A 14,161-nucleotide genomic window follows, 5' to 3' on the forward strand; every position below is an offset into this window, starting at 1 on the left:
GGACGCCAACACCAGGACACAGATTGCCTCTCTCGCTACCCAGTCGAAGACGCGACCTCTACGCCTGATACTGACACTGACACCTGTGTTCTTTCCATTTTTCTACTGCCCCATGTCACCGACGAGCAGCACTGTGGCCCGTCCTTGTGTATCATCATTGACCACCTGGAATCGTCACTTGCCAGCAGTTCCCGTCACTTATTCACACTTCAAGATGGCGTACTCTACCGCCACAACGTTCACTCCGGTGGCCCAGCATTACTCGTTGTGATCTCTAACCTTCAAGCGGCTGTTCTCCACGAACTTCACGACCTCCCCACTGCCGGTCACCTGGGTGTGTCACGTACCTCCGATCCTCTGGATCCGCCGACGCTCCTTTTGGCCAGGGCTAGCTCGCTCCGTTCGAAGATATGTAGCTGCACGCGGGAAATGCCTGCGATGCAAGACACCATCGACGCTTTCCAATGGGTACCTTCAACCACTCGACATTCCTGAGGAACCATTCTTTCGGGTTGGTTTGGAATTACTTGGCCCTTTTCCTCTTTCTACCTCTGAAAACAGGTGGATCACTGTGGCCACGGATTACGCCACGCGCTACGCTATCACCCGAGCGCTTCCTACAAGCTGTGCCACAGATGTCGCTCATTTTCTTCTACGCAACGTCATTTTATTACATGGAGCTCCGCGACAACTTCTCACAGACCGTGGCCGGACATTCTTATCAAAAGCTATCGCAGACATCCTGCAGTCCTGTGCCACGAGGCACAAGCTATCCACGTCGTACCATCCACAAACAAATGGCCTCATGGAGCGTCCCAATCGCACTCTCACAGACATGCTCGCAAAATATCTCTTCAGACCGCACTGACTGGGACCTCGCTCTCCCGTTTGTGACATTTGCTTATAATTCCTCGCGCCACGACCCAGCCAGTTATTCCCCATTTTTCCTTCTGTTCGGCCAAGAACCAGCACTGCCCCTTGACACAACCCTCCTTGTTCACGCGGCACCGACCAGTGAATATGCACTTGACGCCATCGCCCACTGTGCCCACGCAAGAGCAATTACCCGTGACCGCGTTCTGAAATCCCGAGAGTCGAAGGCGTTTTGTACGACCGGCGACACCGAGACGTCCACCTCCCGCCTGGTTCTTTGGTGCTTCTATGGTCTCCGTCGCGTCAGGCCGGCCTGTCAGAAAAACTGCTGTCTCGTTACACAGGCCCATACCGAGTGCTTTGTGCCGTGACTCCCGTCGCCTATGAGATTGCCCCTGACACCCCATCTGCTTCCCAGTCCAGTGGTATCGTGCACGTCATACGACTGAAGCAGCATCACCCTCCCAGTGATTACATTTAGACGCTCCGAGACGTCTCTTCTGCCGCCGGGGGATTATGCTATAAGCGTGTGGCATTTGATTGTTTGAACGAGGTGCGTGGGCGCCATCACTTGAGAAAAGAGAAGGAAGAACGAACTGGGCTTGCACGGTGAATCTAACCGGTCAGCGCTGCAACCACTTTGTAAATATAACCTGTAAATAGTTGCTCGTCTTACTGACTCGTCCTTCGCGTAACAATACCACAGCAGAAGTGGGCTTTTACAGGTATTTCTAAATTTCATAGTTTTATGCTCTAGTGTACTACTAGCTGAAATAACATTCTAATGACCCACGAACATGTTAAGCCCCAGCCACACAGGAGGAAAAATGCATGCAGTGCGCCGCTGCCGGTACATTGCTGCTCCAGCAGTGCGGCCAGCCACACTGACTGGCTGCATGCCGCTGCTCAGTTGAGTGAGGAAACGGCGGCTTTTTAAAAATATTTTTTACTTCCAGAATAACTTTTTTACAGACATTAAAAAGAAGAACGTTCAGCGCAAACTGACGAGCTACTGCAACGTTACTGATTGAAAGTGCATTGGCTGTGGTTGGTGTGGTGCAGCAAAATGTGTTATTTGATGCAGTATCACTCGACGCCACAGGAACATTTGCTACTGAGTTTGTCTCCGAGTGCACCTATATTTATGCTTTTTGGAGCTTTCTTTGCATAATACAATTTTCGGATGATACATTTTATTTTCCAGTTCCCGTGAAGATGTATCAACGCGATTCCACTGATGTATATGTGTTTCACTGTCTCGGGCACTTTGCACGCATCGCACTCTTGCGAGTCCATGCATTGGATGCGATGCAAATAGTGTCACATTAACACACCTAGTCTGTCCCCTGATGCAATATGCTGAACACTGCACTAACAATGCAGCTACTTATAAAATCACAGAAAGATGGCATGAATTTATAAATGAGGAAATATAGCCACAAGTGCAGGCGATGCACGGATGAGACGCTTCAGAAAATTTAGCCAACATGAACCAAAACCCATTATTTTTTCCTTTCAGTCTCGCTCCAAAGTGAAAAAGTTATAACATTCCGGGTCAAGAAAAAATGTTTCTTTTTTTCAGTTTTTGGTTCAGTTCTGGTTCGATACTGTGGCTGTAATAATATCATATGCATGGTGCATGAAGAACTGAAAGGCACAAAATAAAAAGGTAGGATGTGAGGAATGTCTTTTCTACTCACCACAGGCTATCCTGTAAAAGCAGATTATGCACTAGCCATAATTTATTATCAGTAAATGTACATAAATCAGTTACTTGGCGTGCCACATTTGTAGCCCACACATATAAAATTCACGCGAATTTACTCGTTTTTATTTTTAGCCTTGTGAGCATGACTGACATTTGTAGCTGCCCTATACTATGCCTTAGTGCATATACAGAAAGTGTTTCCATAAATACTGATGGTCACAGGAGGCTGGCGGACACATAACTGTCATTGTTTCTTAATATGGTAGGCTTCGAGTATACTTCTTCTATCTTTGTTTTTATGTTTATCTACCAGAATAGCTTTGTTGTACATTGGAAAACATCATCATTATGCACGATGGGCAGCCAAGCATGAATATCTGTCCTTGCTTTATAGTTTCCTCTGGTGTCCTCTTAACCTAAGATTGGTGCAACAGCGTGTCTGCCCAATTTAGGCATTCCTGCATGACAGCAGCAGCTGATAAACCGCACTAGTGCTGCATAAAATAAAAAGGTTTCTGTGCTTAACTAAGCATAGCAGCTTCTTGACTGACTTCCTGCTTTGTTGTGTACTATAGCACATATGCTACCCAGTTTATTTGGTGCCACAAATGCCCCTCTCACACTATAGTGGGATATCACATTTTTCAAGTTGTCAGCCAACTTGTGGACACAAGGGATTACTTCAAAACAATTTTTCTGCTCCATTCTTATATCCTCTCATCTGCCTCTTGCCTTGACCCGCTTTGTCACATTTGTAAAGGTTGTTGATGCTACAACCTCTTAGCAGCTGGAATGTCTTAATCTTGGACCTTTGGTAAGGACACACGCACCTACTCTGTCTACAAATGATTTTGACAAAGCAGCTTTCATGCATTATAGAGTGATTACATACTTGACCATCTTGGAATAGCACGAGGTAAAATAAAAAAGTATCCTACCATTATCGGTGAACATGTGCAGCACATTTTGTCTAGATGAAAGTCAATTTAAAGGTCTCAAAATTGAAGCTCTTATTTCTTCAGTAATTTCACTATAAAATTAGGTTCATAGCCACTTTCCGTAAATATTTAATTGGCCTCCTTTCTTATATTGGCACCTGGTATTTAAAGTAGAGGGGCAACAACATAGCAAAGAGGCTCTGGCTTAATTTGAGTCAAACTATAAAAAAAAGCTTCAGTTCTTAGACATTTCATTAGAATGTAGCCTCTGCTGTCTGTGCTACAAATGTTGGCCTAGAACGGAAAAGACCATTTTCCATTTGCCTTAGCCCATTCCAATGTGAAAGATGGTGTTTATGTTATTGTGTGTGCGGGCTGTCGAGTCAAATTTATCAGCCGACGTAAATGTATAGTTGCCAGTGTTCTCGAGCAAGTAACAAGATTAAAAATTCCAACAAGCGCCTGCAAAAATACAGTGAACTGAATGAAAGCAACAGATAGACAAGAGGATAAAGAAACAGAATGGAAGATAAATTTGCTGTTACCCTGTATGCCCAAAGGTTTGCTTGCAACTTAAAAACTGGAATATCCTGCTAACCTGTGAGGGTTGTGCTTTTGTCAACAAATAAACTGGGTAGCATCTGTGCTAGGACACACAAGAAAGCAGAAATTCAGCAGGAATGATGCTGATATGCAAAGTTAAGCAGAGGATCCTTTTTATTTCATGCACCACTAATGTGGTTTATTAGCTGCCCCTGTTGTGTCAGAGCATATCCATTGGGGAGACAGGCTTTTGCGTGAATATTAGGTTAAGAGAATACCAGAGAAATGCAAGAAAGCAAGGGCCAATATTTACATTTGGCTGCCCACTGTGCATCGAGTGCATGTGTTTCCATGTACGACAACACTACTGTGGCGGATAAACATACCATCAAAAATAAGAGAACTAAACTCGAAGCCCACCATATTACGTAAGAAACACAGACAGTTATGTGTCAATCAACCTTCTGTGACACTCAGTGATGATGAAATCAAGTTCTTCTATAACATGCGCCAAGGCAAGAGAGGCTGCAAGTCACTCTAGTTCACAAGAGAAGAAAATGAAAACAAGCAAAGTCACAAGAATTCGATACATGCGACATAAAAACGTGGTACCTCGTGCAACTGATTTACATATGTATTTCCAGACTGAGGAAAGATTACAGCTCGTGCATAATCGGCTTTTACGGGATGCATGAGTTACGTCCCTGACATAAGCGGTGGTCCTTGTTTTCTATTTCTCCAAGATGAGCATTAAAAAGAAGACACAGACAGGTGAGGGTTATGGAACGGAACAAAACTCTTTACATTTATTTACATACGTGGGTGCCTACACACGGTTAAACACAGAGACAGTCAAAAGCATTTTGTCTCTTTTTAGTCTATGTTTTGTCTCCCGCTCAGTGCTCCCCTTGTATGAGAAGAGGACTCCAGTTGCCTGCAGCACAGCACCTGAATGATTGATAAACATGCTGAGGGCCTCAAAGAAAGCGCACTGTTTGACTTACCCCAGTCATCGCTGTTAACTGTTAATAAACAGTTTTCAGGAAACACAGGCGACACTGTTCCAGATCGCCCATGGCTTCGCCACTGCCATGTTTTCTTGGCATCTGGGGGTAGTTTACCATCAGTCACACGATATCCAACACAGATGAAACCTCCAACATTTCTTTCGCCAACTTGAGGTTTTCTGCTAGGGATGGATCCCCCACTGTGCATACATGCACAAGTTTCTTGAATATCCTTAGCAAATCGTGTCGCTAAGGCCATGGATATACGCATAGAGGAGGTGGCCCTTCACGTGGTTTATATTGGTTATTGTATTTTGAACATGCCATGACTCAAGCAGCAGCTTTTTTTTGCGGGTTCGTCTCTGATTAAAGATTTGGGTTTCTTGGAATTCAACTTCATAATTTCAATTCAGAATGTTTGGCGACGCCACTGCGTATTCGGTTTTAATGTTCTGACATCATTCTCATGTCTAATTCTTTCTTTTAGATTTTTGGTTTCCTCAATGTACCTCGCCAAACAGTCAGCACAGCTCATTTTGTAGACTATGCCTTGAGCTTTTTCTTTTGGTAGACGGTCCTTTGGTTTAGGAAGGAGGATATTCAAAGTGTTTAACGGCTTGTGCACGACTTGGAGGCCTTCTTTTTTCAATATATTCGGCTGAGAGCTTCACTGGCACATTTGATGTACCAGACGAACACTCGTTTCCAGGGTAGGGGAGAAGTCAACGATTGAAGTTCCAGTATCTTTTTTTTGGCAGGTGCCTTTATGAATGAAGTCCTTTGGGTAGCCATTCCTTCTAAGTTTGTCGGGAATCGTTCTCCAAAAGACAAAAGAAAGGAAGGAGAATGCTCTCTCTCTCCCCCTTCCTTTTTTTTTTAAGAAGGAAATTTTAAAAGTTGCACACTACCACTTCTGAAAAATACCCCCTTAGGAAGGAGTCAAATGGGTTCAGAAATGTCGGGCTAATAAATTCCCTTATTTGGTTGGAGTCATTGTTAAATTCTTACGCAATTTTCCCAACCAGACAGGTAATTCTGTCAAAATGTTTAGCTTCTACTCAAAGTATTCTTACAAAACAGAAATTAAAATTAAATTAGGGGGTTTTAAGTGCAAAAACCACTTTCTGATTATGAGGCATGCTGTAGTGGTGGACTCCGGAAATTTCGGCCACCTGGGGTTCTTTAACGTGTGCCTAAATCTAAGCATACGGGTGTTTTCGCATTTCGCCCCCATCAAAATGCGGCTGCCGTGGCTGGAATACAAAACAGAAATGCTTGAGTATTAAAATCTCAATGCCTGCTGCTGCAATAATTCATCAGCGAGAATTGTCACATCGTTGTGAAGCAGTTCCAGTCATTGCTGAAACACTCAATACAAAAGACAAAACAAAGACATGGAGGCAAAATGTCAATGTTAAACAGACTGACAGTCAATTCTGCCTAGGAGACAAATAGAATGTCAAGCCAAGGGAAAGACACCAGTATTCACTCACAGTATTACCTCAGTGATCGCAGCTGGTGATGCTGTTAGGATAGATGGCACCCAAGATACAATAGCAAGATAGGTTAAAGATGTAGAAGGGTCACAAAAGAGGGCACGCTGGGGCACAGCAGGTTGCCTTCATCTCAAGACTCTCCTGACATCCAGACCTGGCTACCCATTGTTTCCAAGGAGCCTGCCCCAAATGCAGTAGCATGACGCGTGAAATCTTGGAGCAACCTGAAAAACACAAGTTCTCATGTATAGGCACCAAAACATTTTTCATCATCAGGCAGATGAGAAGCTTACCACCCACACATAGCAGGTAAACAGTCCCCAAACTCAAGATAATAAGGCATATAATTAATATGGCCAGTATGACAATGGAATATTTCGTTTTCAACACGATGGAATAATATGAGAGGAGTATAAAGGGGCCTCCAAACCAGAAAAAAGGCTCAGTAACGTAGCAAGCTTATTGTGACAGATGATGCAGGAGAACAAGGGCCCTCTTTGGGGTCTCGCTGGCTTGGGCATATATGTTTTATGAGAGCAAGCACAAGCTAAACAACTTGTAAAATCTTTTCCAAAGCTCGTTTTCGCATGTTCTTTTTTAAAAGCTGGGTGTGGACTGTTTGTACTGAGGAAGACGTTTTCGTTATTGATATGCAGGCAGTAATGGACATCATAAAAACTTTCTACATAGCCAATAGCTGCTCCATTTGGTAGTACATTAAATTACACCCTAATAATCATGACCGTGGGCTACAAGCAATAATTCAATGTAGTCAAATACCTGGGTGAGTCTCTTAAGTGGTCACACACATTCTTACACATAACACAGTCAGAGTCAATGCGGCATTGCTGGAAATGCAAAAATTTGTCCTCCGCTCAGCACCAAATCCTTAAAGAACTTACAGAAAGAAATGATAGTGTAATAAAACCAGCAGACAAAGGCGGCAGTATGATAATCTGGCCGACAGAAAAGTACAAGAATGAGGCCACCAATAAAACTGAGCAACCACATCCATTACAGAAAACTCGACTCTAACCTAACTTCAGACTACAGCAATACTGTGCAAAGCACAATAGCGGAGCTTCCGTCCAAGGTACTAATCAAGCAATCTAAACATTGCTTCATGGCACCCAAGAACAAAGAAGTAGGCCGCTTTTATCTTCTTCCTAAAATACATAACGTTCCCGTAGCAGAAATATATACAGAAGAGATCCCAGGTCGGCCTATAGTGTCTAATAATAACATGCCTACTGTGTCAATATCTAAATTCTTAAATCACCACCTGTCAAACATCCCCACCAACCTCCCATCTTTTGTTCAAGACATGCCGCGCTTTCTTCGAATTATCGACGGCATCAGTGCCAACCAAATTTTTTCTGACCGCGCTATTCTAATCACTTTGGACGTTTCTGGCCTTTACACTAACATATTCATGAGTGAAGTAATTGAAGCCGCATCGAAATACCTCACAGTCAATTTCCAAGTGCACGCTCCAGCAGCTTACCTGTTACTCCTTAGGTTAGTTCTCAAGCTGAACTATCTCAAATTTGATTCGATTCACTACCTGCAAACTTTCAGCACTAGCATGGGAACACCATTTGATCCCACGTATGCGAACACTTTCATGGGACAGCTCGAAGCAGACCTGTTAAAACCCTACCCTTTAAAACCCCTCACCTATCTGCGTTACATTGACATATATATAATATGGGAACACGGCAAAAGCATGTTAACCGACTTAATTAGCCATTTTAATCGCTTTTGCCCGAGTATTAAATTTACTGCTCACCACTCCTAGTCAAAACTCCCTCGACACGACGGTCCTAATAGAAAATGGAAAACTGAGAACGACACTTTACTGGAAACCTACGAATGGCCAGCAATATTTAGACTACACCACTCATCACCTACGACACTGCCAGCATGGAATTTTTGTTGGACAAGCGAAATGAATAAGAAGAATATGCAGTGAAGACAACAATTATATCTACCACCTAAATGACCCTAAAGCAATGCTAGCAGAAAGAAACTATCCACAAGTTGCTCTCGACAGAGCTTATGTCGTTGCGTCAAGATTGGAGACGCAGTCGGAATTAGCTAAAAAACAGCCTACACCAGAATCTTACAGACCGCCAGCCTTTATAACAAAATATTCTAATGCCCTCCCAAACATAGACAACATCCTACGCAAATACAGTGGAACCCAGGTTATATGTCCCCCGGTTTTGCGACGACCCGGGTTTTACGATGGATTAGCGCAGTCCCGGCGAAGTCCCCATAGAAGTAATGTATTAAAAACCCCGGTTATCCGACATAATTTTACGCCTGACCCGCGTTATACAACGACCCTCGCGAAGCGCAGGACAGAACGGCAGATGCAAGAAAAGTCCCACAGGTCTCTTTCCTCGCTCCATCTCTCTGCATGCGGAGCGCTGACACCGTTCGACAGGTTCGCTCCGGCGCAGATTTCTTCCCTGCCTCGTCTCATCGTTTGTTTCTGTCTACCGGCGACACTCGCTGTGCTGAAATGGAGCCTTTTCTTCTCCGCAATCATTTTCTCCCTCTCTTCTTGGTGGCATCGCCTCTTGTCACGTTGGGGAAGCGTTTCTCTCCTTCCAGTTTCCCAGCAGAAGATCGCCGACAAGGTAGCGTGGAGAGGCCTAGGTTTATCGCACGTGTTCCTCGACGTAATCCTAGCGACCAGCGTTCAGCGGCGGTTTTGAGTTGTGTAGAGCAACGCGACACACAATGTCCCGAAAGCGGACAGTTCTATCGTTCGGCGATAAGCAGAATATTATCGAGGAAGCGGAAAAGCGGCATGGATCCATGAAAGTTAGCATTGCCCGGGACCTTAAGATACCCGAAGCTTCGCTTAAGACTATCCTGGTAAACACAGCAGTGATATTGCAGAATGCCAACAAGTTCAGGCTCAAGCGGAAAGCAGCAAAAGAAGGACAGCATGAGAAGTTAGTAAAAGTTCTAGTCAAGTGGCCGCATCAAGCATGGAGCTCTGCGATAAACGTTGACGGCACCATTCTAAAAGAAAAGGTGCACCTTGTGGCATTGCATCTGCGCATCGACGTCTCTCAGGCATCGAACGGGTGGCTGGATCGCTTTAAAAAACGAAACAGGATTGTGTACAGCAGCTCCTACGGAGAAAGCACTTCTGTGGACGTTTCGACGGTGAACGAGTGGATGGAGTCGCTGCCGGAGATGACTGCTGCATACAAGCCCTGCAACCTTTTCAACGCCGATGAGAGCATTATTTTTTTACCATGTGCAGCCCAAGCAAACCCTTGTGTTTAAGGGTGACAGCTGTCATGGTGCCAAGTATAGTAAAGAGTGTGTGACGGCACTATTCTGTGCTAACGAGGACAGTTCCGAGAGGCTGCCCGTGCTAATTGTAGGAAAGTTTGCAAAGCCACGGTGCTTTAAGAGCTTGAAGACACTGCCGTGCAGCTACAACTTCAACAAAAAGGCGTGGATGACGTCTTCGCTCTTCAGCAATTTTTTGCAGCAGCTGGATAACAAAATGGGTGCTAAGCCGAGGAAAATATTGCTTTTCATGGACAACGCACCGTGGCACCCGCCGGATACATCCAGCCTGAGGAATATAAAGGCTGTTTTTTTCCGCCCAACTGCACAAGCCGGCTGCAGCCGGTGGAAGGCGGCATCATTAAGTACGTCAAGCAAGGGTACCGGAAGTGGTTAGTGCAGCGTCGACTGGCAGCTATGGAGCGCAGCGAGTCGGAAAAAAAGATTGCTGTGCTCGACGCCATGCATTTTATTGCCAGTTCGTGGAACGCAGTGTCGCAAAGCACAATCGCTAGCTCGTTCAAGCACTGTAACTTTAAGCGAGAAACTGCCTCCTCTGTTGAGGACCCAACAACCTCAATGCCGCTCGAGGCGGATGCAGGCTTCACCGATGACAATTTCGAGGGTTTAAACCTCACCACGATCTTCGCCGAGTACGTGGAGGCCGATGACAATGTTGCGATCTGTGGCGAGGTGTTGCTGGATGACGCCATCGAGGAGGCTTTGCCTAGTGCCGACACCGCTGCGACATCGGACGAGGACAACGACAACACCACAGATGCCGTGCCTGTGCCTACCCCGTTTGCCAAGGTGCTACGGCACATAGACGGCATCCGGAACTTCATCTGTTCATGAGACACCGCAGAGGACCTCCTTTTGGACGTTGCCCAACTCGAGCGAAAGCTCTTGATTCACGGATCAAACAAGGTCCTAAAGAAACTTCGCGACTTTTTTTAAAGTTTGTGCCGGCCGGCGGGAATCGTGGCAGAGGGCAGTGGAGTGCGGTAAAGGTTCGTTTGAATAAAGCATGATTGGTACCTGTACTGCAACAATAATTTTTATTGCATTTACTTTTTTGGTAATTTGGGTTTCCAAGCCCTGCAGAATATGTTACTAGTTTACATTGAAGTTTTTCGTAAATTCCTCACATGAAATAAGTAGTATCTTTAGAGGCATAATTTATGTTCAGATTTTACGACACCTGCATTTTACGACGCTTTTTCGCGGTCCCGAGAAAGTCGTATAATCGGGGTTCCACTGTACCACCCAATATTATCAAGTAATGAGCATCTGAGAAAAGCGTTCCCGTATATACCAAGGGTTGCCTATTGCCACAACAAAAACCTTAGACATGTTAGTGCACGGAAAGGTCAGCCAACATCATTCCCCCGTAATAAAAGCATGTTGTCGCCCAAGGTGCAAAAACCTGCAGGCGCCTTCAAGGTGGCATTCAAATTAAAAGCACTGCTAATAGTCATACACACGAAGTTAAATGTAGCTTCACATGTACAAGTTCAGATATGATTTATATGCTTGAATGTTCCTTCTGTAAGAAACCATATATCAATGAAACGGGACACTCGATGAACGTCAGGTCAAATGGACATCACGTGAACCCAGCTAGAAAGATTCCCAAAGCTGTTGCCAAGCTTTTCAACCAACCAGATCATAACGTTGATAAACCTAAACTCTTTACAGTCAAATTTCTGTTCGGAAAGAGAAAGAAAATGCAGAGAATCATACCTTATCCATAAGTTCAAGATATTGCAACCAATAGGCATAAACATGTCAAAGGGAGCTTTAGAATCTATTTGCTATACGAAGTTTCAAGTCATAGGCAACAACACTTCATTATTTGCATTTGTCTGCTTTGTGTTTTTTTTTCTCTCTTTGTTTTTTTCTTCGTTTATTTATATAATTATTACATTTCAAAGATTTTTTTTTCACGAGCCCCATTTTTTGCCCCTCCTTCTATCACCTCTTTCAGAGAGACAATAAGCCACTGACCTCCAGTGAAGCACATAATAGAGGGTTGCTGCGCACACGGCCATTAACAGGCTGGTTGACATGGCCGTGTCATCGCCCATGTGCATAGCACCTCTTTATTCTCAATTCTAACACTCTCACCGCTAACACACTTTCGGTTGTTGCCTCCCCCACCCGCCTTTACCCCCTCTCCCCTTTAGAAGAACCCTACCTATATATACTGTGCCGAGGAAAGCATATGTCGCCTTGAAAAAGACAAGTCCACTTGTCGAAACGTGATGATGATAATGACTGCATTTTATTGGCGCAAGGGCATCTAAGGCCAAAGAGCGCCAGCGTTGAAATGTAGGCTCCCGCTTTTGCCTTGTTCTCGTTTCCCTCATCATCTTTCATTTCCATCTCCCACCTTCTTCGTGTTTTCTCGTGATTGTTTTAAAGGAATCTATGCTATTGTATGGAAATTTACCGTCTACAGAAATTCACCCAGCATTCGGACACAAGAAAAAGCTTCAAAATGTGTAGAATAAAAACACATTAGTAAGAATGATAGATTGGCCCAATATGTACATGGTCTGGACCCCTGGACACGAATCCCTCGTCGGTAATTTAGCCGTGCATGCCGCTGCACATGAACATACCCTTCGGGCTACCCCGCTAGGTGACCCCACTCCAGGGGATATGGACAAAGGTGTTCCAAAAAGATACATGGACATTTAGCGCATTACACACTAGGAAGGAGAACCTACCTTCACCCGCAGCCCAGGCTAATCAGAGAAGACGCAGACAAACTTAGGCAACTACAGACAAACATAGAGCACTGAACGGGCCTGATATCCTGGCCCAGGCCCGTTTTATGAAGCCCAAGCCCAGCCCAGGCCCGTGATACCAAACCCGGGCCTGGCCCGGGCATTCATTACTAAACTTAGCCAGGGCGCGTGTGTTCATGACCAGGCCCGGCCTGGACCCGCTAAACAATATTTGTTGTTGATGATTATTATTGATGCCTTGCACTTTGTAACGGGCGATCGGACGGAAAATGCGGAGTGTACAAGCATCGAAATGCTGCTTTCCCCACGGTAGTAGCTCATCAGTTATGCTGTTGCACTGGTAAGCCCTAGGACGCGGATGTGATTCCCGCGGCCACGGCGACCGCATGTCGATATGGGCGAAATGCAAGGACACCCGTGTACTTATATTTAGGTGCACGTTAAAGAACTCCAGGTGGTCGAAATTAATCCGGTCCCCACTATGGCATGCCTCGTAATCGTATCGTGGTTTTGGCACATAATACCAAGGAATATAAATGAAATGTGGTACATGTACATGTGGTACATGTACATATGGTACATTAAAAGTCATTACAATAAAAGTATAGTGACAATAAAACATAGCAACAAAATGTATTTAAAACGAGCGTGCAACTAAAATTGAAAAGCGGATAGAAGCAAACCCGGTACATTTTCGTTGATGCTATTTTCTACACTCATGTTGGAAACATTATTTACACAATTTTTTAAAAGAGGCTCTTGAATAATAATTTGTTGCAGCAAGATAAAAAAGCTTTTCGTGTATTATATTCTTATATTTCATCAGCAAAAGCAGATGAAATATAAATCTTCATATTATGGAAACGTAATCGCCATGTACAATATAATTATATAATCAACCTGTCCCGCACCATACTTGATGCTATTCCAGATAAAAGGTTTCCCCCTTTTTAATCAAAGAAAGATAGAAAATACACTTAAAATAACACCCAGTGACACAAAAAGACTGCACCCGAAAATGATGCCACAGATATAAGAGTCTGAAAAGGCCAGCAAAAGGCAAAAATTCACATGTTCGTGTACAAAAAAAGTAGGTTGTCCAGGCTCTCCGGCTTCAAGCAGGTCCTCCTCTTTTGGAGCACGTACCCAGCTGCACGAAAACTGCATTCGCTACAGGCGCTCGTGGATGGGATGCAAAGTACTTTTTTTTACAAGAAATGAAAGCCCTCGGTATTTCCTACATTGGGCTTTTCAAATAAACGCACCAGTAGAAATATATACCCTTCACAGTGGCGCTAAAATAATGTATTGGTATTGAGAGTGGTAACAGAGTAATCGCAAAAGCAGTAACATGGAAATTGTTTGAAGAGCCGTTTTTTATATATTTTATTTTTCCTCACGCGGAAGTAATGTTCGCTTTGAGGGGGAAAAAATATGTTTTTTGCTTTTTTTACTAAGATATACTAAGAGCCAGCTCTTTGCACGTGTCACTTCAGCTTGGCACAAAATACCTTAGACCATGCAATGC

General features: G+C 44.2%; 2 protein-coding genes across 8 annotated transcripts in view; one reads left to right on the forward strand and one right to left on the reverse strand.

Moving 5' to 3' along the window:
* LOC135914836 (uncharacterized) overlaps positions 1–14,161 on the reverse strand; it is a 126,746-nt gene that overhangs the window by 89,434 nt on the left and 23,151 nt on the right. For 2 of the 7 annotated variants that reach the window (XM_065447760.2, XM_065447757.2), the window contains 3 exons: positions 6,571–6,789; positions 5,067–5,168; positions 4,844–5,010 (listed from right to left, as the gene is read on the reverse strand). The gene's annotated coding sequence lies outside the window, so the exon portion shown is untranslated. Of the gene's footprint in view, positions 1–347; positions 434–4,843; positions 5,011–5,066; positions 5,169–6,464; positions 6,790–14,161 lie in introns of those variants that run through there. The other 5 variants (XM_070529622.1, XM_070529621.1, XM_065447758.2 and 2 more) reach the window with 4 other exon arrangements.
* On the forward strand, positions 10,298–10,735 carry LOC139052494 (tigger transposable element-derived protein 4-like). Its single transcript, XM_070529611.1, has one exon. It carries the CDS (start codon positions 10,298–10,300, stop codon positions 10,733–10,735), a length of 438 nt encoding a protein of 145 aa, XP_070385712.1.

The sequence above is a fragment of the Dermacentor albipictus genome, unplaced genomic scaffold (genome assembly GCF_038994185.2).
Source record: "Dermacentor albipictus isolate Rhodes 1998 colony unplaced genomic scaffold, USDA_Dalb.pri_finalv2 scaffold_25, whole genome shotgun sequence".
Lineage (NCBI taxonomy): Eukaryota > Metazoa > Arthropoda > Arachnida > Ixodida > Ixodidae > Dermacentor > Dermacentor albipictus.

What these genes read in the sequence shown, in the direction of transcription:
- LOC139052494 (XM_070529611.1), top strand. Translation starts at nt 10,298, where the DNA reads ATGGAGCGCAGCGAGTCGGAAAAAAAGATTGCTGTGCTCGACGCCATG.